Source organism: Madurella fahalii (genome assembly GCF_045866475.1).
Source record: "Madurella fahalii IFM 68171 DNA, scaffold_1, whole genome shotgun sequence".
Taxonomy (NCBI): Eukaryota; Fungi; Ascomycota; class Sordariomycetes; order Sordariales; genus Madurella; species Madurella fahalii.
In genome coordinates this window covers 5,137,071-5,158,022 of record NW_027263971.1, presented here as the reverse complement: position 1 = coordinate 5,158,022, position 20,952 = coordinate 5,137,071, and the positions used below count along the sequence as shown (strand labels likewise).

The 20,952-nt window shown below is 56.6% G+C and overlaps 6 protein-coding genes across 6 annotated transcripts; 3 read left to right on the top strand and 3 right to left on the bottom strand.

Annotated features, from left to right (window-relative positions):
* Positions 1-1,289: 1,289 nt before the first annotated feature.
* MFIFM68171_01585 (Ubiquitin 3 binding protein But2 C-terminal domain-containing protein) lies at positions 1,290-2,139 on the top strand (the record flags this gene model as incomplete). Its single annotated transcript, XM_071057007.1, has 2 exons — positions 1,290-1,754; positions 1,879-2,139. 2 exons carry the CDS (start codon positions 1,290-1,292, stop codon positions 2,137-2,139), a joined length of 726 nt encoding a protein of 241 aa, XP_070913108.1.
* A 1,799-nt stretch (positions 2,140-3,938) lies between these two features.
* Positions 3,939-4,775, top strand: MFIFM68171_01584 (chitin deacetylase; the record flags this gene model as incomplete). Its single annotated transcript, XM_071057006.1, has 1 exon — positions 3,939-4,775. The coding sequence occupies one exon, from the start codon at positions 3,939-3,941 to the stop codon at positions 4,773-4,775; it is 837 nt and encodes a 278-aa protein (XP_070913107.1).
* Positions 4,776-6,008: 1,233 nt separating this feature from the next.
* MFIFM68171_01583 (TRAM, LAG1 and CLN8 domain-containing protein) lies at positions 6,009-7,152 on the top strand (the record flags this gene model as incomplete). The annotated part of the gene is made up of 2 exons (XM_071057005.1): positions 6,009-6,491; positions 6,553-7,152. The coding sequence occupies 2 exons, from the start codon at positions 6,009-6,011 to the stop codon at positions 7,150-7,152; spliced, it is 1,083 nt and encodes a 360-aa protein (XP_070913106.1).
* A 1,574-nt stretch (positions 7,153-8,726) lies between these two features.
* MFIFM68171_01582 (Actin cytoskeleton-regulatory complex protein SLA1) lies at positions 8,727-12,467 on the bottom strand (the record flags this gene model as incomplete). Its single annotated transcript, XM_071057004.1, has 6 exons — positions 8,727-8,752; positions 8,834-9,032; positions 9,141-10,708; positions 10,764-10,827; positions 10,903-12,207; positions 12,270-12,467. 6 exons carry the CDS (start codon positions 12,465-12,467, stop codon positions 8,727-8,729), a joined length of 3,360 nt encoding a protein of 1,119 aa, XP_070913105.1.
* A 1,172-nt stretch (positions 12,468-13,639) lies between these two features.
* On the bottom strand, positions 13,640-16,851 carry AMD1 (AMP deaminase; the record flags this gene model as incomplete). Its single annotated transcript, XM_071057003.1, has 2 exons — positions 13,640-14,144; positions 14,210-16,851. The coding sequence occupies 2 exons, from the start codon at positions 16,849-16,851 to the stop codon at positions 13,640-13,642; spliced, it is 3,147 nt and encodes a 1,048-aa protein (XP_070913104.1).
* An 827-nt stretch (positions 16,852-17,678) lies between these two features.
* On the bottom strand, positions 17,679-19,096 carry YEA4 (golgi uridine diphosphate-N-acetylglucosamine transporter; the record flags this gene model as incomplete). The annotated part of the gene is made up of 3 exons (XM_071057002.1): positions 17,679-18,275; positions 18,336-18,679; positions 18,784-19,096. The coding sequence occupies 3 exons, from the start codon at positions 19,094-19,096 to the stop codon at positions 17,679-17,681; spliced, it is 1,254 nt and encodes a 417-aa protein (XP_070913103.1).
* Positions 19,097-20,952: the final 1,856 nt, after the last annotated feature.

Genomic DNA, 20,952 nt, shown 5'->3' with positions numbered 1-20,952 from the left:
ATTAGTCAGCATCTGGCGATGGCTCCTTGGGAGCGTTCCTTGCATTTGGGGCTCGTGTCCAACAAATTACCAAGATTTGGTTCTATGTAGAGTATCCCAACATCGCGCACTGGATTCGTGGGTGCCGGAATACCCTAGATGCATCATTGTATGTGTGCCCATGGACCCCTTGGGCAACAGACCCGCCATAGCTACAGGACCAGGATCTAGTTATGCCATCTAAGGATGGAGAAAATCGAGGAGGAGAAGCTTCCAAATGTTTCTACGATCAACCCGAATAGGTACGTCCTCCAACCAGCGGGAATGCTTACCATTAGGTTGGTCTTGGTGTCGTGAATCCATGCTTGTGAACATGGCGAAAGTCAACACCAGACTTGTACGGGCAAGTCGTGTTGTGTTACTACCGGTGTCGGACCTTGAAGGAAGCCGGAAAATCGGGGATTTTTACGTTGCAATGGCTTCGATTCTCGGAACTCCATTACTTCCGACTGAAGATTCATACGGAAGTATCGGCTGGCAAGGGCGTAATGCTCAAGGCATAGAGGTACGAACTAAGAAGGCAAATTCATACGAACTGCACTTCTTTAACGTCAAGAAAGCGGACGCCGGGATGGACATGTTATATCAACGTTGTCCTCAAATTTTATTCTTATTAGTTGGAAGTCCCCTATTCGTGTCTATTGTTCGGTGTAAATCCTGGCCGCAAAGAGAAGTCCGAGCCCCCGGACTGGACGCTAACTTGCTTCCGCCGGCACCAGCGTAACCGCAGATGTAACGTTACAGGACGGATGAAGCGGGATATATACTCGATGAGAAGGAGCACCGATGCCTAAATATTAACATGGGATCGGCCTTCATCACGTCCTAAGTCTATACAGCGGAGGGGTATCTTCAACCATCATGAACAATGCAGCTGAGCGCTCGGTTGAGCAAGAATGACAAATCCTAGGGAGCATTCGGCCCATGCTGCTCCGGATTCTGCTATCAAAAGTTTTCCACGACAGGGTAGACGCGGGGTAAGGTTGCCGGTCATCTATGTGCCCCTGTTCGAACCCGCGATCACAGGAACTCCGGGATACGATTTACGACACGATCTAGATTAGATGTAAATTAGCATGCGCCCGAGTTCAGATGCGTCGGAGAAGGCGGCCTATATTAACTCATCTGTATACCGCGCGCTCGTTCAAGTGCTTCTTCGAAACCCAGTGTGTAATTACGCAGTACTATCTCTAGAGCACCCTATCGATCCCAGTGAGGCGCCTAAGCACTCTCAGAGACATCTCAACACCATGCTATCTCGTTTGCAAATCATCGCCGCCTTAGTGGGCATGACATATGGCCTTCCTAACCCGAGCGCCACGGATGACCCCGTCCGCATTCTCCCCTTTAGCTGGCGCTTCGACATCACTGCTCTCTCAGGGCCAGGTTGTCCCGACTTCGGGCAAACTGTGCCGCCGTACGTAACCCGGCCGACCTTTGGCTCCAACACGGTGGACGGCTCCGAGATATACTATTGGCACTTCGCGTACCCTCACATTCGCGCCAGCGTGGGGCCCGACACAACCGAGGCCTCAACCTGGTGTGAGACGACGTTGAGCTATGCCGAGCTCGACAGGTCGGGGGCGGTAGTTGCGGAGCCGGAGTATCGGCTGAAGCTGCACAAGAATGGCACGGCTGTGATTGCATCGTATGATCTGGAAGAGGGGGTTGAGGCGAAGTGGAAGGTGACTTATTATACGGATGGGGAGTCTGAGGTACGTGAGACGAGCAGCAGTTCCAATGCTTTTTTCAAGACGGCTTTTCCGTGCCCTGGTTGTTGTATCTTCACCCCTTTTCTGCAGGAGGAACCAACTGACGGCATATTGCGTCTCCTTTAAGATCGTTGACACCCTTACCATCGCCGGTCCCCGCGACGCTGGATCGTACCACGACATATCGCCTACGGAGAAGTTGGTGCAGTGGGTTCAGCCAAAGTGCGGAACGGCCACGATCAAGTATCGGACGGAACTTACTGTGTCGGCCAAGAAAGAGGGTGCCAGAGGGACGGTAAGCTCGGAGGAGGTGCAGTACGAGGGAAAAACCGAGTATTATGGTGTGCAACAGGGCGTGAGCTATGATTGGGAGAAGTGTGCCGCATAAGGTCGAGTCCAGTCCGGATCGCCATGCAGGGAGGGAGTACTCATCAAACTGAGGAGGCAGAAGGCTTAGGTTAATATAGTCTCTTATTTACCAGTAGTATGACCCTCGTGATATCGCTCGGTCGTCTCTTAAACGAGTTGTCTTACTGTACCTATGCCTTTCATCCGAAGCCAGCAGCTAGTAAAAACAGCCAACTGCTGATGATATAACCCAAAAAAATGGGGATCGGGCTGTGTAGGAGAAAAAGGCAAGGAGCAGTATTGAACATAGCAGCAGATATTGATTCTTGGCTTACAGTGCTTGCGTTAGCCAAGTCCACTACTTAATTATGAGTGTCGGTGGTGCTCGATTACATAATAGAGTGCTCGCACATGCATTTGTCTTTAGGTGTGTAGGCAGAGGTTGGCGTTGTTATTCTAACGTTAATTAGTTTTTTTTTAGTTTTTTTTTTTTTTTTTTTTTTACTACCTGAACAACGGCTTACTGTAGCACGAAGTTAACCTTAGTATCGTTTGACCTCAGCGCATGGGACCGTATCGGCACATGCCCCCAGCTGATTCTGGTTAACTACTTCATACACGGAAGCCCATCTACTACGGTAAGGAACGGACCGCTTTGTCGTAATAACAAGTTTAGCCTGACTGTGTTCAAATCAATTTTATTGACATGACCACTGGAGGCAGTACTTTCGGTATAGTATCGAATGTCAGTGAGCGTAACGCAGTACAGAGGACCGCTATGTTCACCGCCGTTCTCGAGAGTAGGCGGCATCTTCAGACCTACTGAGTTGTGTCATGTCCGGCCGCCCATGACATCTGCGTCCTGACACCAACGAACCAAAGGGGCATTATTCTATGCAAGTCCCAGCTTAGGGTGCCCATTATCGCCGTAAGCACAGAAACAAGCTTCTCCACCCTTCACATAGGCCCATCTTGGTGTAGTATTGCGGGCAAGCAATACCCAAAGCGCCCAGCCACGGGTAACCGTTCACAGCGTGGGAGTGCATCTTCCAGCTCAACTTCGCCAGAAAGATCCATGATTGGAGAGGTATACGTGACTGATGATAACATTCTCATATCAGCGGAATCTAGGATTAATGCTCTGGACTGCGCTCCAACTAAAGATAGTGTAGTTTTTCCAGAGACACGAGTTTGATTCTCTCAACCACCAATACGGCCCGGCCAGGATGATGCAACAGAGCATGGAACAACTGGAGCCACTATTGTTCAGCTCCGTCATGAGCCTGCAGTACTACCTGGATTCGCGAGTAGCTGGAGCCGCACAGCTACGACAACGGGGAGAAGCCGGCATCTCGTTTAATCTTTTCTGCTCGGGACCTGAATGTTTGGAATGTTACTCGTGGTGTTAATTGGAGGCAAGTCCTGCAGGAGAATGCAGGAGTGGATGCTTTGAGAGTGTGATGGAGTGGAAAGTTGGTGGGAATATAGCTGAGGGCCGAAATGGGGTTGTAGATTGATTCCAAGTCAGTCTCTCCTTTTTTTTTTTTTTTTCTTTTTTTATTGGAATATTTTGATGATTATCGGTAAGAATAATGGCAGGTGGGTCTGGGCTGCCATTTCGGCAAGCCAAAATGCCAGCCCCCAGAATCCCATCTCATCCCTTATCTTATCGATTGATTCAATTTCCTGATCGCCATATCCCTTTTTCCTTTTTCCATCCCAACAATCCCCCCTCCCCCCCTTCTTTCTATTGGAAACCGGAAAATGTGGCAGTCTCTCTCTCGACAAATGCCATCCTAGTAATAAACCAAAAACGACCCCCTCGCCCTTCCCAATTCAATGCTCCCCCATCTCCTCCGCCTCCCTTCCACCCTCCGCCGCCGCGCCCGCCGCCGACGCATGGCCACCATCCTCCTGCTCCTCGTATTGGCCGTCGTCCTCGTCCTGCCGGCATACGTAATCTACAAACCCCCGTCCCCGCTCATCCGCCACCTCTCGCACCGCTGGACCGACGTGCTCTTCCGGGTGTGGCTGCCGCCGACCAAGCCGCTGGTGGCGCTGACCATCGACGACGCGCCGTCGGACCACACGCGCGGCATCCTGGCGGCGCTGGCGGCGTCGGGGGCGCGCGCCACCTTCTTCGTCATCGGCTCGCAGGTCCCCGGCCGCGAGGACGTGCTGCGCGAGATCGTGCGCGCCGGCCACGAGCTGGGCAACCACGGCATGCGCGACGAGCCGGCGCGGCTGCTGTCGAGCGCGGAGCTCGAGCGCCAGATGAGGGAGGTGCAGGGCATGATCGAGAAGGCGTACGAGGACGAGGGGATGCCGCTGCCGTATCGGGACAACGGCCCCGGGGTCGGGCAGGGGGGTGGGTGGGGGAAGGGGAGATACTACCGGCCCGGGTCGGGGTTTTTTAGCGAGAGGATAAGGGGTGTGGCGAGGAGGATGGGGTTCCGGCTTGTCCTGGGCAGCATCTATCCGCACGACGCGCAGATCGGGTACGCGTGGGTGAATGCCAGGCATGTGCTGAGCATGTTGAGCCCTGGGGGGATTATCGTCTGCCATGACCGGCGGAGCTGGACGGAGCCAATGCTGCGGAAGGTGCTGCCCGAGATGAAAAGAAGGGGATACAGCGCTGTGACGGTGTCTGAGCTGTTGAAGGAGGTTACGGGGTGAAGATGGGTCGGGATGAAGATTGGGTACTCTTATCGCTGCATCCTCGCCAGGATGGGAGGTATATGCGCCACCTCCGGCAAGGGAGCGTCGTCCAGTGGCCGAGATTTGCATATAGCCACCAAATCCCAAGGGATGTTAGGCCGACAATCACGAACGCGAAACGCCGACGGACACGGTACGATGGTCTCGCCATCTCGCGAACCGCAACCCCCGACGAACCCTTAGACGGATCCAGACGGCGAGACAAGGTTGAGTCGTGCCAGAATGGGGTAGGGCAGTCTACAGAGCAGTACTGTCGTGTGCTGGATGTGCTTCGGAGCGATTACAGCGGGATAGTGGATGATGGCAGGTTTTGGGAAGTCAATTCAGTGGGTGCATTCCGGAGCCAGCTTGGTTTAAGCTGCCCCGTTTTGGCTAAAACGAGTGTTGGTCTCCCCGGCTGCAAATACGTCTGATAACTGCATCTTGGAGAAAATTATAATTTTCTAGGCACTCACCTCCCTAGGGCTGTTTCTTCGATGTTGTTTGGATGAAAATGCTCTCCTGACTAAGGTGACTAAGGTAGGCAGCTTTCAGTGAGAGCGGCAGGCAGAGACAGGGGTCATGGCCGAAAAGGTTGATCCCAGTACAAGGGTTTCATGTGACAGAGAGCTCCAAGACAGGGCGGTCCTCAGTCCAGGTCATGAACAGTCAGCCCCGCCGGGCACCCAATGGCCCCGCTTGCATGTACAGTGTACCTCGTGCTGTCGCCTTATTACGGCTTCTCAGTGTTCGATCCATGTCGCATATACTTGCCTATCGCGGCCCTGATAGGCGCAGGCGGGCCTCGACCCGCCAAGGTCGGGATTTGGTCCCAACAAAAACGCAAGCTCCAAAGGGGCCCATGATTGATGACTTCCCTCTGCAGCCTGCGAGCTCTTAATACTATACTAAAATCAGTGGAAAGGCGAGCGACGCACGAATGACGACGGAGCACATGGCCCGCTGACCCTGCAGAAGCGCAACCTCTCACCACCTCCCTTCACCGTGCATCACCCGCCTAGCTGCCGGTGCCTGTGCCTGTGCCTGTGCCGTGCCTGTGCTCGTGCCTGGTGACCGCCATCAGCCGCAACCTCGTCATCCGCTCTTCCATCGTTTAGAAAGACGCCGGCCCCCGGCATTAGCTGCGTTTTCCTTCCACCGGGTGCAGCCTTGTTTTCTGCCAAAAAAAACAGTAACACCGGTAATCGAACAATGCGCGATCCGTTCCCATTCCCGCCGATCCCGGCCTTAAGCAAGGCCGTCGAGCCGTGGGCCGAACGGCTCTCGCTGCCGACACTGTCGCTGCACGTTCACGAAGTCGTCGGCGCCGCCCTCCTCTACACCTTCGTCCACACGGTCGTGTCGCCCTGGCTCTCGACATGGCTGTTCCCGCAGTTCTACCCGCGCAACCACCGCGCCAAGAAGGCCAACTGGGACGCCCACGTCGTGTCGCTCGTCCAGAGCGTGCTGATCAACATCCTCGCCCTCTGGGCCATGTTTGCCGACGAGGAGCGTAAGAACATGGACTTTGAGCAGCGTGTCTGGGGGTATACCGGCGCGTCGGGCATGATCCAGGCTCTGGCGGCCGGCTATTTCGTCTGGGACCTGGGCATCACGCTGCTGAATCTGGACATCTTCGGCCTGGGCCTGCTCGCCCACGCAATCAGTGCGCTGGTTGTGTACACGTTTGGCTTTGTGAGTCCCGCTCCGAACCCCCCCCCCTTTCGCTGGAGACAATACTGACTCTTCGTCCCAGCGTCCCTTCCTCAACTACTACTCGCCCGTCTTCATCCTCTACGAGCTCTCCACCCCCTTCCTCAACATTCACTGGTTCTTTGATAAGCTCAACATGACCGGTTCCAAACCCCAGCTCTACAACGGCATCGCCCTCCTCGCCACCTTCTTCAGCTGCCGCCTTGTCTGGGGCACCTGGCAGTCGGCCGTCGTCTACGTCGACATGTGGCAGGCGATCCAGACCCGGCCCTCGGAAGCCTACATCGCTGCTGCCTTCTCCGACCCGTCCACGGCCTACGACGTGGATCGCAACATTATGTTCTTCGCGCGGGATGCGGCGCCGGTGCCCCTCTGGTTGGCCGGCCTGTATGTGGTCAGCAATCTGGTGCTGAATACCCTCAACTGGTACTGGTTCTTCAAGATGATCACCGCCGTCCGCAAGCGGTTCGAGCCCCCCAAGGCTGGGAAGAGGGAGCCGTTGCCGGCTGGCGCGGTGGCAAAGCCCGAGGTTTCCGCTGCTGCGGTGGATAAGGACCAGATGACGCTCAGGCACCGGAGGAGGCATTCCATCGAGGATGTTGTGCCGGATAGCGACGAGTTGCGGGAGGGTACTATCCAATGAGGGTTGAGTGGCTTGTTACCAGGGGGACGGTCTGGGCGTGGTGCTTCGTTTAAGCGGTGGGACCTGAGATGGTGCTGGAGTGGCGCGTGTAAGATGGGGATTCTGGTGTTGAATAGAGTCGCTTTTGTGGCGTACGTGTCGGCATGGATACAGTCAGGCCAGGGAACGGAAGGGAGGAGGGAGGATTTTTTATGACATGGTAGGGCACATCGCAATCGGATCGGATCGGACTGCATGACATTCGACGGATTTTTTGACTCTCCATTCGCTTTCCTCTTGCCGCTCATATCGGACCGAAATGGAACGGCAAAGGTCGGGCTCCCGGTTTTGTCTACTAGCGTTTGCTATTCTAGTACCGAGCTAAATATATAGAGATGAAATCGTCTATGAAGTGCTTCGCTGTTGGTCTTGCCGAGAGCATGACTCGATCACGCTGCGGCGGAAGGGCGGTTGATACAACGGTACGGACTACTTCGTTTGTATCGCCTGCTATTATCATTCGGTAAACGTTTGATTTTCTTGACTCAGCGTTAGCAATGGAGCCGCCAGTGGCCTCGCAAGCGTGGTTAGGCTGTGCGCATTATACCCAGTAGCGAGTGTGATATCCGAAAACAAGTCCCCGACATGACCTGTCAGCCAGCAATGCCCTCGGGAATGGGACCACAACGACTCACCGGGGGAGCTCAGCTCAACCCAGCCTTGCTATCGAGCAAGGACCCCTGTGGAAAACTACTCATTACAAGATAGACTACCTAGCTAAGTATGCAAGTGAAAGGCTAAAATGCAGCGAACCCCTTGCCAGTCGACACCCAAACCAAACAAGCAGAGAGACCAATATCAAACGCAGGAACAGAGCTAATGGCAAAAGCAGGCCCTCTCGCTCGCTTCTAGGCTAGTCCAATCCGATGACCCGCAATATCTATGTACGTAGGGCTTCAACAGCCGCCAAGGAATACCAGGCAGGCCAGAATAGATACCCGCTAAGTACCTAGCGAGGTACTATATTGTTGGTCTCGAGGGAGGGAGGGGGGGGGGGGGGAATCAGACAGGCTGAGCGTGCAGCACTCGTACGATGGAGCGGTGCAGGGTAGTAGTAGTTAGTCCCACTAGTCACGGAGCCGGGTTGATCGTGTTTTCCTTCTGAACCCCTCCCCCCCCAAAAACCCTCCCTTCTTCCTTTCATCTGCGTCACTTCCAAAGCCACTCCCCCCCTTCTAGAACACATATATGATGCTCTCCTCCAGTAAGCAAGCCACAGCAGAATGGAACCAAATCTCGATCGTAACCGCCACACGCTTCCTGTTCTCTTTTGTTGATGGTACAGATAGATGGTTGAATTCCGAACAATGCTGCTGCTGCTGTTGCTGCTTAAGCTTGCCTCCCCAGATTTCCTCAGCCAACACTAGGAGTGCGCCCTGCGTCAGTCCCGAGACCTGTAGGCAGTAACTACAACCATGGATGGCCTGGCAGACCACATCTCCGAGACGTGCTTTGCCGCTGGATGTGTCAGTGCTTAACTACTACCTTGAGTTTCGGGCCCCAAGTCAAGTACTAGTAACAAGACTAAAGGTTGCTCAAAAACCAAACGGATTATCAGGCGCTGTAAACAGTAATAATCCGGTTAGTTACCCAAAAGTACAAACAAATGCTCAGCGAAGAACAGATGAAAGGAGAAACTCACTAGCAGCAGCCAAATTCGCCCTCCTCCCGGTAGGCTGCGGAGCCAATTTCTTCGCGCCCTCGGTAACCCCAAATCTGACCGGCGGCGGCGGCCCCGTCTTCTGCGGCACTAGCGGCTGCATCGGAGTGTGCAGCCCTCCGGTTGTCGGCGGGGTACTCGTCCCAAAGCCCGTCGGCTGAGGCTGCATGGGCTGCATGGGCTGCGGTTGTGGTTGTTGTTGTTGCATCCCCAACGGGTTCATGCCGCCCATCCCCATATTCATCCCCATGCCCATGCCCATCCCCATTGGCCCGGTGGGAGTAGGCACAGCCGTCCGCTGCGGTTCAAGCGGCGCAGGCAGCCCTCCGCCTATTTGTGGCTGCTGCGGGAATTGGCTTATGGGACTGAACCCAGTGGGTTGCGGCTGCAGGCCCATCTGCATCCCCGGCACACCAACCCCGAGCATGCCCGTCGGTTGGGGAGCCATAAACTGGCCAGCAGGCCCAGGCATGCCCGTCATCATAGGCATGAGCGGCTGTTGTTGTTGTTGTTGCTGCATCTGAGCGTACTGCTGCTGCATCCTGGCCTGAGCCACCTCGTTCAGACTCTGTCCCGGCGGCGCGACCTGCGTCTGGTAGCCCGTCATCTGCGGTTGTAAGGGCGGTGGCGCAAACGCGCTCGGCTGCGCCGATTGCGGCGCCGAGAGCGGGCGGGACGGCGGGGGCGGAGGCATCAGACCGCCTTGGCCCTGTGTATACTGTGGTGCCATGGGTCGTTGGCGGGCGATGGCCTGCGGGAGCTGCTGTTGTTGCGTACCGTTGATGGCCGGCGGCTGCATGCCGCTGAAGAAGCCCGGGGTTGCACCAGTAGGCTGGGCTATCTGTGCAGGAGCTGAGGTGGGTGCTGGAGCGGGCGCGGGAGCCGGCGCCAGGTTCAGCGGTGGTGGGACTGGGGCTGGAGGCTGGACTTTCTCGGGGGTGAGTGGCTGCGTGAGCAGAGACAGCTCCTGCATCGATCCGGTGAGTTTCGCGGTGCTCGGCGCGGGGACAGCAGCGGCGGGAGTAGCAGGGGACGCGGCCGGGGCACTGGCTGCCGTTGGTGTCGGCGCCGGCTGTGCGGCTGGTTCCGACGTCTTGGCAGGCTTCACATCCCAGGCGTCATCTTCGAATCCGCCGGTAGGCTTCGTCGCCGCTGGAGTGGTCGCTGCCGAGGTCGGAGATGGCGTTTTGGTCTCACCTGTAGCAGAGGCCTTCTGCTGAGAGAACGCATTCGGATCAACTGTGTTGTTGGTCTCCACGGGAGGAGCAGGACGTCCTTTCCTGGTGTTGTTCCGCAGAGCCCCTCCCGGGCCAGAAAACAGGCCTCCGGCCGCTTCGTCATCGCCGCCGGTGGCCTTCTTACCCCGGCAATACTTGGCGTCCAGGAATCGCGTCACCTTGATGATGTCGCCTTCGCGCAGACCCAGATTTCGCAGCACGGTGGCGTCGACATCGGGGAGGACGCTCTCATCCATCGACTCCCTGGCAAAAGCCTGGGCATAGCGCTCGCAGAGACCCGGTTGGACATCACACGACAAGAAGAACTGGAACCAGTCGTAATCCGGCTTCTTGGGTTGCACAGAAGCGCCAACTTTGATGCCCGATCCGCTTCGCGAACTATCGCCTGCCGCGCGCTTCTTGAGATCGGACAGCGGCTTGTCCTCGTCCAGAGAGATGCCCGTCATCCGCTCGACATATTCCAAGTCCTCGAGCGACATCTTGGCGACGGGGACGGCGATCCTGACGCCGTTCGTCTTGTGGAGGTTGAGCTTGCCGTCCTTGATACCCAGGAACTGTGCGTCGACGGTGAAGGACTTGGTGCGATCCGTCCAAGTGCGGACTTTAGAGGGGTCGGGTTCTGGAGCCGGATTAGCACGGGAGTCCCGGAATTCGTGATACCGAACCAGACTTACTCGACTTTCCATTCGACTTGGACGAGCCCGAAGCCTCGGTCCGGCCGTTCTCGCGTCTGCTTCGCTGTTGCCCCCCTGTGTTACTATTTCTGGCCAACAGACTACTATTCCGCTCTGGCAAAAGCAACCCAGGGCCTACCTCATGAGATCGCGCCTTGTCCCTCTCGCGCTGATCCTCGCGCTGCCCCGCCTTGATAGCCTCTTTGGTCAAGCGGGCCTCTTCCATCCGGTTCTGCTCGACCGTGGATTTGCCGGCATTGACGCCGGAGGTTGCAGCGGGCACGGGGGTGTCGAGGATCCCGGTAACTTCGATGTAGCTGCTCGGCACGACGCCCTCCCTCTGGTTCTTGACACGGCGCACCATCCACCACTCGTCGCTCTTGGTATCGTCGAGCACGATGACCTCGTCCCCAATGCTGACCGTGACCTCGTCGTCCCCCTGTGCCATGAAGTCGTACATGACGACGCCCTTCTTCTGCTGTATCGGCCTCTGGGCCGTAGCGGCCATGATGACCTCCCGCAGCCCTTCAGCGCGGACGGCCCCGGCGAGCTCGCCGAGCATGGCAACAATCTCCTCAGCGGTGTCCTTTGCTCCCGCATGAAAGTCGATGCTCTTGCTCGGCTTAACCAGCTCCATAAACACGTGCTTGCCCTCGCGCGAGTAGTGCGTCATGCGATCGGCCGTCCATTCCATCGACGGGCCGTCTTGGGCGTGCTCGGGGGCGATCAAGATGATGCCTGTCCTCAGATTGATTCCCAGCGTGGTCGGCATTTTCTTCTTCTTGCCCATGATGGACACCATCTCGTTGATGTTGTACATGTGGAAATCACCCGGGGTAAGCGGGGCCGTCCGCGGGGTCCGAGGGCTATCAAATTCAATCCGTCTGCGCTGTTCTGGCGGCGGGGACGGGCGAGCTGGCTCGACTATTGATATGTGAGAGTCGCCGCGTGGCCGGGCGGGGAGCGGAGGGGACTTGGCCTCGGGCTCGGACTCGTCGTCGGCGTACTGCTGCCGGGACGGGAGGTCGAGAGGCGCCGGGGGCTGCTGCGACGAGCCGGCCCGAGCGGCCATCATGCCTGCGATCATGGTCGCCGGGTTGGGCGCGGCCGGACTGGGGGGCGCGGCGGGAGTGCTGGGCTCGGATGGTACCGGGTTCCTGGTGGGGAGGGGCGGGCTCTGGACATCACTGGGCGTCCGGACCGGGAGGGGAGGGGGGGTCGGCATGGGAGGCTCGACCTCATCTTCTTCTTCCTTCCCTCCCCCTTCTCCGATTTCGATATAGTTGGCCGGGACAAAGCCATAGTCTCCGTCGTGTCCCACCAGAATCCAGTCCGGATCTGACGTGTCGAAAACGGTGAGCTGGGCGTCCTCGGGGAAAGACAGCTCCTCGTCGGTCTGCCTCGTGTACTCGTAGAGGGCTCGAGCCTTGGCCTGGGGTTGGACCTGTCGTGACGCGCACGCACTTAGTATAGTCATGGGCCCCATGTTCTCCGGATAGCACGTACCTCCTCAACATAGTTGTTCGGGACCAAACCAACTGGCTCATCGTCATCCTCGGCAGTCGCCTTCTTCTTGACCTTCCACCAGTCATCATCGGTGCTCTTCTCGAGTACGTAGAGCACGTCGCCCTCGGCTATCTGCAGCTCGCCCTCAGCCTGGGGCGCGTAGTCGTAGAGGGCCTTGTAGATGCCGAGGAAACCCATGGTTGCTACTGGTGCGGCGGTCGAGTTCTGTCAGAAGTAGCTGAGACGGGAGAAGCCAGCATCGGCGTCACGGCAACGCGCTGCCGCTGCGGGATTGCGTCTAAGCAACGTGTAGTCGCTGGGTGCCGGCCGTGTCCAGACGGAGTTTTGTAGCGACCTAGTGCGCAGGCAACCTTTTCTCTCTCTCTTTTTTTTTCCTTTTTTTTTTTTTTTCTCCCTTCTTTTTGACGTGCGCGTCGAGACCGGACGTTGGGCTGGGTTCGGAGTGGGACTGGGTCGGGGAGTGCGCTACAAACAGGCACGGGCCCAGTCGGAGGAGACCCCGGGGCGACCAGCCAAATTGGCGCTTTGATGACGAGTCCAGAGAGAGGATGCCAGGCGGCAGTTGTGAGCCCGCTGTCTGTGCACAATTGAGGGCGCGTTGTCTGCCCGTTGTCTGCCCGCAAGCTTGTGTCCGGATTGGAAGTTTGGATCTGCGAAAGGAGGTCGGGTTTGGTGGGTTGGGTCTTGGTAAGGCGGGTAATCTGTATTGTTATCGGCGGACCGGGGGGTCTGGACGAACCACTCGGACCAGGTAGGTTACTGGGGTGTTGTTCTGGGACAAGGGATGCTGATGATGCTGCTTGCGTGTGTCGATTGTCTGGACATGGGCGGATAGAATGACAGTGCCCTTCGAATTCGCATGCATGAGGCGCTCCGGCTATACGAAGGTACTTATGCAACAAAATGCAGAACTGCGGTTAACGCAAAATGTGGGATGATCCCGTCTCACCTCGCTGCTGCTGTGCTTGCACTGTGCCGCACTGTCTGCTCGCGGGGCCGGTTGCACAAATTCTCGGGCCAGCTCGGTGGACCCGCAGTGCCGGAGCATGACATAACTCAGGGTGCTGTACGAGTATTGTATGTACATACATAAAACCTTGGACATTGGCGTGAAGCTATTCTCGAGCATGTCGTCTCCGAGATGTCCCTTTATCTGCTTGTATGATCATTGCAGATATCTAGTGCTCATCACATGCTGTCTCATATCGTCCAGCGAATAGAGCAGAACAGGATGAAGAAAATTCGGCCGCCATTCCGTGTCTTTGCGGCCCGGTCAATTCCTCTATAATCTGCTCCAACTCACTCACCACCCCAGAGCACCACAGCTCCCAAGTCATCTATCTATCCTTTTACTCAGACGGTCCCTCCCTGTACGTATCTCTCCTGCTGGGGGCCTTGCGGCTCCCGCCCTCGTCGCTCTCGTGAACCGAGCTCTGGCGCGTACTGTCCTTTCGCTGGCTGCGCGACACCATGCCGGGGAAATACCTCGGCTCGTGGCCCGAGAGGTGCGGTTCCCGTATGCTGTCCGACTGGGTCCAACTGCCGCTCAGGTCCCTGTCCGACGCGGGCCCCATCATCGGCGACGCAAGCACCGGGCTAGAGTACAGCTGGGACTGGCTCAGGGAGGTGGGGATAGCCATGATGGACGGGCTCCCAGTCCCAACTTGAGGCCCCCATGTCGGCGTCGAGCCCTGCGCGTGACTTTGTTGTTTTGGGTCCGCTGCTATGGTGGTGGCCCTTGACGATAGCGCCGGAGACCGGGGCACCGTGACCGGAAGAGGGACGCTGTTGGGGTCCACGGCGCTGCCGCTCGCGGACGGCACGTCGGTCGCAAGCGCCGTGTATCTTTCCACCCTGTCCGGACGCACACGTTAGATCTGCTATCCCAGAGATCTATTGCAAGCCAAAGCGAAACTTACATCCTAAGCTCCTCCAGGAGCGTGTGGAAACGGAACTCTTCCCGCCGATCGGGGACGTTTGTTTTGACCATCGTGTTGCCCTTCGCCCCCGGTAAGTGGAAATTCGGGCCTAGCCACTGCTGCTTGATGGAGAACTCATAGCCGCTCTGCTTGACCGAGTTCTTTGCCAACTCGCACATGTCCACCGAGCTCAGCTTGTATATCTGTGCCGCGACTGCATACTCCTCAATCAGCGGCTCCTTGGTGAACGCAAACTGGAGCGGGTCGTCGGTCGAGAGCGACACGTTGAGCCCGCGCTTGAAGTACTGGTGGAACGGATTTCGCTCGTACGCCAGGAACAGCGCGTTGTTGCTGAGCGGCGACATGGCGATGCCGATCTGCTCGAGGTAAAAGATGTACTGCAGCAGGGGGACCTTGCGGAGCAGCAACCCGTGGCTGATGCTGTGGCAGCACAAGGCGGCGACTGCAAGGTGCTCGCTGTCGCCCGCCTCTCCGCAATGCGGCCGAAGCACAAATGTGTTAAAGCCCCGCTGCTTCCGCCAGGTGTTCAGCGACATCAAGTTGGCGAACAGATGGTAGATCCAGTACGTGTAAGGCGGGTTCTGCTTCGTATCCCACACCTTTGGCACCGGGAACTTCTTGAACAACCGCCGCTCGACTTTGCTCTCGTCGTCGACGCTGTCGAGACCCACCACCCGCTGCAGGAAGATGTGCAGCTTCGGGTGGCTCGACGGGTCCTTTGTGACCTCAAAGAGTGGCTGGAAAAGATTCTTGATGATCTGCTCGAACGAGTTCATCAGGCCGCTCGACTTGTAGACGTCGTACAGGCGCGGGATCTGGATCAGCCACCGGACGTTGTGCGAGAAGAGTTTATTGTCAATCACCCAGGCCGCGAGCTTGTCCCACTCATCGATCGACTTGCCGTAGATGGAGATGCGCCACTCGACCATCTGGTACTTGCTCGACTCGAGATCGGCAATCACCTCCTTGGTGATCTCGGCCAGGTAGCGGCCCTTGATGAAGTTATCCGTCTTGAGGAAGATGGTCCGCAGCCGCGACTCGCCGATGGGGTTGTACTTCAGGTTGAACTTGTCGAAGCGGTGGAACGAGTCCTTGTGCGCGTGCATGTCTAGCGTGTCGATGCTGAGGTCGTATGCCGTGAGGTTGATGCTCTCAAACACCTCAGCCAGAGTCAAGTGCTTGCCATCTCGGTACAAGACAATCTCGTCGGGATACTTCTTCATCTTGCTCTTGATGAAGCGTAGCAGGTGCTTCTGGTTCATGCAGGCGGAATGATGGACGTGAGTGTCAACCTTCCTTACATTGTAAAAGTCCCGGTGCGGCACCCTCTTGCTGTCGGCCGTTTCCTGGTACTCGTTAAGGAGCACATACAGGTTGAACTTGCCCTCCAGATACTGCAGACGCCGGAACGCAAAGCTCTTGCTGGGGCCATCCGAGGACACGTTCAGGATCTCTTCGAGGTCCAGATAATACTCCTTGATCGTGGGCACATTAACAATCGGCTTGCCCGCCTTGTCCGACTCCGCGTTTTCGTACACCTGATACACGCCGTTGTCGTCAAGCCGGAAAGTCATCTCGCTTGGGCCTGGCATCGGCATCAAGTCGTCCATGTCAAAGTCCTCACCGATATCTTGTCCGGCTTTCCGCCGCTTTACGTTCGACTTACGCGGTGTTTCGGGGAGTTGGTCCGAAGCTTGGTCACCGGGGCGCTGCTTGTCAACATTCAGAACCAAACTGTTCTGCAAGCTGTTGTTGGCGCTATTCTGACCGGTCGTGCTCCGGGCGGCCTTCTCTCGCTCCTCGGTCCACGCCGGTTCTGGAGGCGGGGGGTAGATGTTCCAACTCGGATCATCCTTGGGATTGTCATTAGGCCCTTGAAGTGACAGTCGTATGTACTTGCGCCGGATGTCCAAGACTTTCTGAATGCTCTTGAATATAGTGCTGAGCTCGGCCGTGATTTGAGGGTCTTCATCCGTGTAGGCGCTGTTACCAACGCCCGCGAAGGAACCGGTATTGAGGGGCGTCTGCTGCTGAACTGCCGCGTCTATCTGATTCCCAGACGGCACCGCTGCGTTGTTCACCTGAGCGTAGCTGCCGCGGCTAGGGAGGTTGTCGGCACCAAAATAACTCGTTTCCCTCTTGAGGGGGTGGCCGGGCTCCGGCTCAGGGATGGTGCCTGAATCAAGCTCAGAGAGCCTAAGGCTGCTGAGGCTATTCCCCAGGTTTGACGGAAGGTCGGCAGCCATCTGGGACGAGCCGGGACCCGGACCAGCCGAGAGGAGTGGGCTGCCCTGCGGCGAAAATTGTGCGGATGGGTGCATCGGGCTACGAGCATCAGCCTGGCGCCGCTGGTAGAACAACTTGGCGTCGGTCTGCGTCATCTGCCGCTCTGCGACAAGGTCATAAAATGCCGTCTTCTGGGGCAGGTCTCGGGCAAGCATGCCGTCCTCCATTTCCATATCGGCCGTGCCCGCGTGTTCCCCGCGCGGCTCGTGGCCCTCGTCTGGGCTCTCGCCAGCTTCTATACCGCCCTGCACCTGTCCATCGGGCAGACCATCAGATTCTGTGCCACTCTGGTCATGCGGCCGGTACTCTTCGTCGTCCGATTCGAGCTGTGACATTTGGGTCGCTGGTAGTTGAGGCGACGTCGAGTTCGACAATGGGTCATGTGCGTACGTGTGCTCTGGTTACCGTAATAACAATCAACAGCCTGTTTCACAGACCTGGGAGGGGGCGGAGTGGTCTTGCCCAACACTCGGGGTTTCTGTGTCTGTTTGGGCCGACGCTTGGGTTGACGCTTGGGTTGCAGATGGGTGTGTGGGAAGCTTGTCTTCTCACTGGTTGAGAATATCGAATTGAACTCTTAAAACACTTACCAGTCATGATCAGTGACAGTCACCCCCAAACTTTGTAATAATTTGAACTCGCAACAAAAGTGTTCGGGATTCGCTGCTGCTTGCCGCTACTCCAAGCCAGTCGCGCTGTTTATTGCCACAACAATATAACGCGTCAAAGCCGCCACATCGACGAGTTTAGGATCCTTTTGTGCTTTTGTAGTTGGTTCCCTGTCACTGACTGAGTGAGTAATACTTTTTTCAAGCTCAGATAACCGTAGCATTCCTTCTGCTCATTGTCCCGGAATTCGGAGCTCCCCGTTACTGGGCCGCCAAGCCCCGCTAGGATGTGCGATGTGTCAGCGGCTTTAAGAGCTTGCATACCGGCCCTAGCCGCATCCAGGAGACCCCTGGATTCAAGGCCAACCTCCAGCCTTGGACCCCGCTAAGGGTGGCAGAGCGGCAGTTCGCGCCTATCGGGCCCTTCTCTCTAGGGCGAACCGGCCCGACATCGACAGATCATAAACTTGGCAGGATCTAGCCGAAGCCGTTCAGCTTCTGGTTTACGGCATCTAACTTGAACTCTGCGGCATACATATATGCATGTATATACATCAAGACTTGGCCCCAGCCCCTCTCCTGGCCGGTGGCTTTCGTTTCCCATCCAACGAATAAAGCCCTCCAGCGAAAAACACTATTACGGCGCCTACCAGCGTCCCAAACGCGAGCCGGTTCCCAAACAGCCATATGCTCAACAGTAGGCTGACCAGTTTGCGGATGTTGAGAACAATCGTCACCGTCAGAGCTGACGACGCCGCCGCCAGAAGGTTTACGCCCCGGATGCAAGCGTACTGAGTCAGCACGTTGAGTGTGAGATAGAAGAGCTGGCTTGGGATATGTATCGTTTCTAGAACTCGCTGAAGACCGGGCGGTAGGCTAGGGTAGACGTCGGGAGAGGGAACGGGAAGCGAAAGCGGGGCGCTGTTGGCGAGCTTCATGAACTGCCTCGTCAGGGATGGCAGGAAGGGCAGAAACAGAGGCAACGATAGGAGGTGCGAGTAGAAGAGGTTTTCCTTCCACTGCGGCCCGTAGATGCGGTATGTTTCTTCAGTGTAAAGGCCCATGATTGCCGACAGGACCTGGGCAATAAAAAGAATGGCTAGGCCCGTCCCGAAACTGGTGTTTCCGACTGACTTCTCTGACGTTGACCCCTGATTTTGTACCTTGTCAGCTTTACATTCGCAAGAGATTGCGATCGCGGCATGAAATACCTTGGTTTGCGCGTCGGACCAGGCGGCAGTGATCACACCCACGGTGAGCAGCAGCACTGCGACGACCTGGATCCGCGAGTATTTCTTGCCGTATAGGCTACCGGCGAGCATGGTCGTGATACTGCCGCCGGAGCGCAGGATGATGTGCACCGGCACCGAAATGTCATAGCTGAATGCGTGGTTGTTGAGCACATTGATACTGAAAAACAACACAATGTTGACGAGCCATCGGCGGATCGGGACCCGGTTCGGCTTGAGGAAGAAGGGTGGGCGCTTCGGATCGAATTGCGACGGCAGTCCGATGATGGCGACGAAGAGGAACTGAACAAACGTCAGGAGCGTTCCTGTTGGTAGCATGCCCTGTCAGCCCGCTATCGCTTCAATTTTCTGATTCCCGCAGCACATAGGGGCCTCCCGCCTCCCGCTCCCGCAACGAGCCAGAACATACCGCTAGCAGGCTCGACCTTGATGATTGACTCGAGCGCAAACACATTGGAACAGCAGCCGCCGAAAATCAGCGACAGCATGGCGCCAACGGCCAGCCATTGCGGAATTGTCTCGATGAACATGCGACCGGCCAGCGCCATGGCGCGACTAAAGACGGGCCGGTTGTCGTCGATGCCGTACATTTCGGCCTTCTCAAGCGACGGCGCAGCATTGATAACGCGAGGCGACGGTGCCGACATGGCAGAGGCCTTGTCTTTGGTGTTTGGAGGCGTCTGCTGCTGTTTGTGCAGCGCCGGGCGCCGACGTGCTGTCATGGCCAGGGTGCGGCGCGGGGACCTTGCGACGGGCTCATAAAAAAAAGTCGGGTCAACAAGAAAAAAAAAAAAAAAATAGGGGACGCTGACCGGGTTTGCAGCGCGACCACCAAACACTCGATTCGATCAGGAGGGGCGCAAAACGCAGGTACAGTACGAGCCAAGTTGTCGGCTGCTAGCGGGTGGGCGCCTAGCCTAGGAACTGTCAGCTTGTGGCGGGGCAGGCAACAGGCGCGGTCGAGGTGGGTAGCGACTAAGGCGTCTCGGAATCCTCGGCGTCAGGCAGCGAGGATCAGACTGATGTGAGCTGAAAGAAGGATGCGATCTGGAACTGCTAGCACAAAACGAGATATTCCTTTATTAAGTGGCGGCCACCTCATGGAGGAACCGTGCAGCGGGATTTTACTTTTTTTAACCAGCTTCGCAATTCCCGGGCTACGTTACCTTCTTTCGAACCTTCGGTCCAGCTTCCATGTGGCCACAAGAGGTAAGGGTGGAGATGCCGGGCCCGTGATCACGGCAATCTGCAGGGATCGTGGTAATTGTGGAAATTGGGGTTTCTGGCACAACTTGGGTTAATGGCCGCCGTATGAAACGGACATTTACTACGGCGGCGCAGATCATCGACTGCCTGCAAACTTAGATGCACAATAGGCCACGACTGGTTAGATGGAAGGAAAGCAACAGACGTTTCCATTGCCCCCTCTGGGAACTCTTCCGCCTATATCCATACCATGTCCCACTGCTAGCACCGAGGCCGGTTTAGAGCCTTCCCTGGGCGTCGTTCTCGACATTGGCACGTGCTGGGCTTGTGGCGTTCGTCTTCTTGCGCTACAACTAAGGCAACCTCAAGCATCTAAACCTGTTCGTCATTGTGTTTCTTGACTCACACTCGACAGCCCATACCGGCATCCTCAACATGGGTACCATTCCTTCTCGCACGGTTTATGGAGGCTTGCCGGGACGACAAGCTTGTCTGGCCCACGTCGAGCGGAGCAGCCCATAGCGATTCTACCTTGATCAAGAACGGTCCACACACAACTGGTTCAACAAACAGTTGGAAGTTGGAGGATGACGGAAGCGAGGAGAGTGTTGTACTGCTCGACGAGCGTCATATTTGCCACTGCAATCTCCCGTCAAAATATCCCCGGGATCACAATTCTCAACAGGGGGATGTCGGGTATTTATCTACTTCATCGTGCTACTGGGTGTGTGTAGTCTCTTCATCAAAAACTCTTCAGCGAGAGGTTAGCAGAGCACCTGTTACCAATACATAATGCACCGTTAGGTAAGGTAGATCCAGATAACCACCACCAGGATGGCCGTCTCGTAGGTACTCGTGTGCTTACAAGTATGAAGCAGCCATTATTCGATGAACCGCTGTCATGACCACTGGATCTGATAAGCGTTCGAGAGCTCGCATATCGGGTCTCTTTTACCCGGCTGGGTGCTATACAGTAGCCTGTTAGGTAACTTTGCGTGCGCAGCGCCCGCGCAGGGCGTTCTTCGCGCCCATAATGTTAGCGATTGTGACGTAAAGGTAAGGAGCGTGTGAGACTTGGGGTTCAGAAGGGTACCCAAAACACCAAGGAGAAGAATTGGTGGAAGGGCTTGTGGAGATGTCCCTCCCAGTTTGTAGCGCTGATTGTGCGGCCATGTGGTTTCCATATGGAACAACGAGACGTGACCCATCAGGAGTTAGCGTGCGAATAACAAAAACGGAACGGATGTAAAAAGGAGTAATAAAATCATAGTCTATCATTGACGGTGCCACAGGGCGACGGCGATAACGAACTGGTGGCCCATCGTATCCGAGTCCGCCAACGACAGCAGTGTCAACGGCTTGCCGATACTGC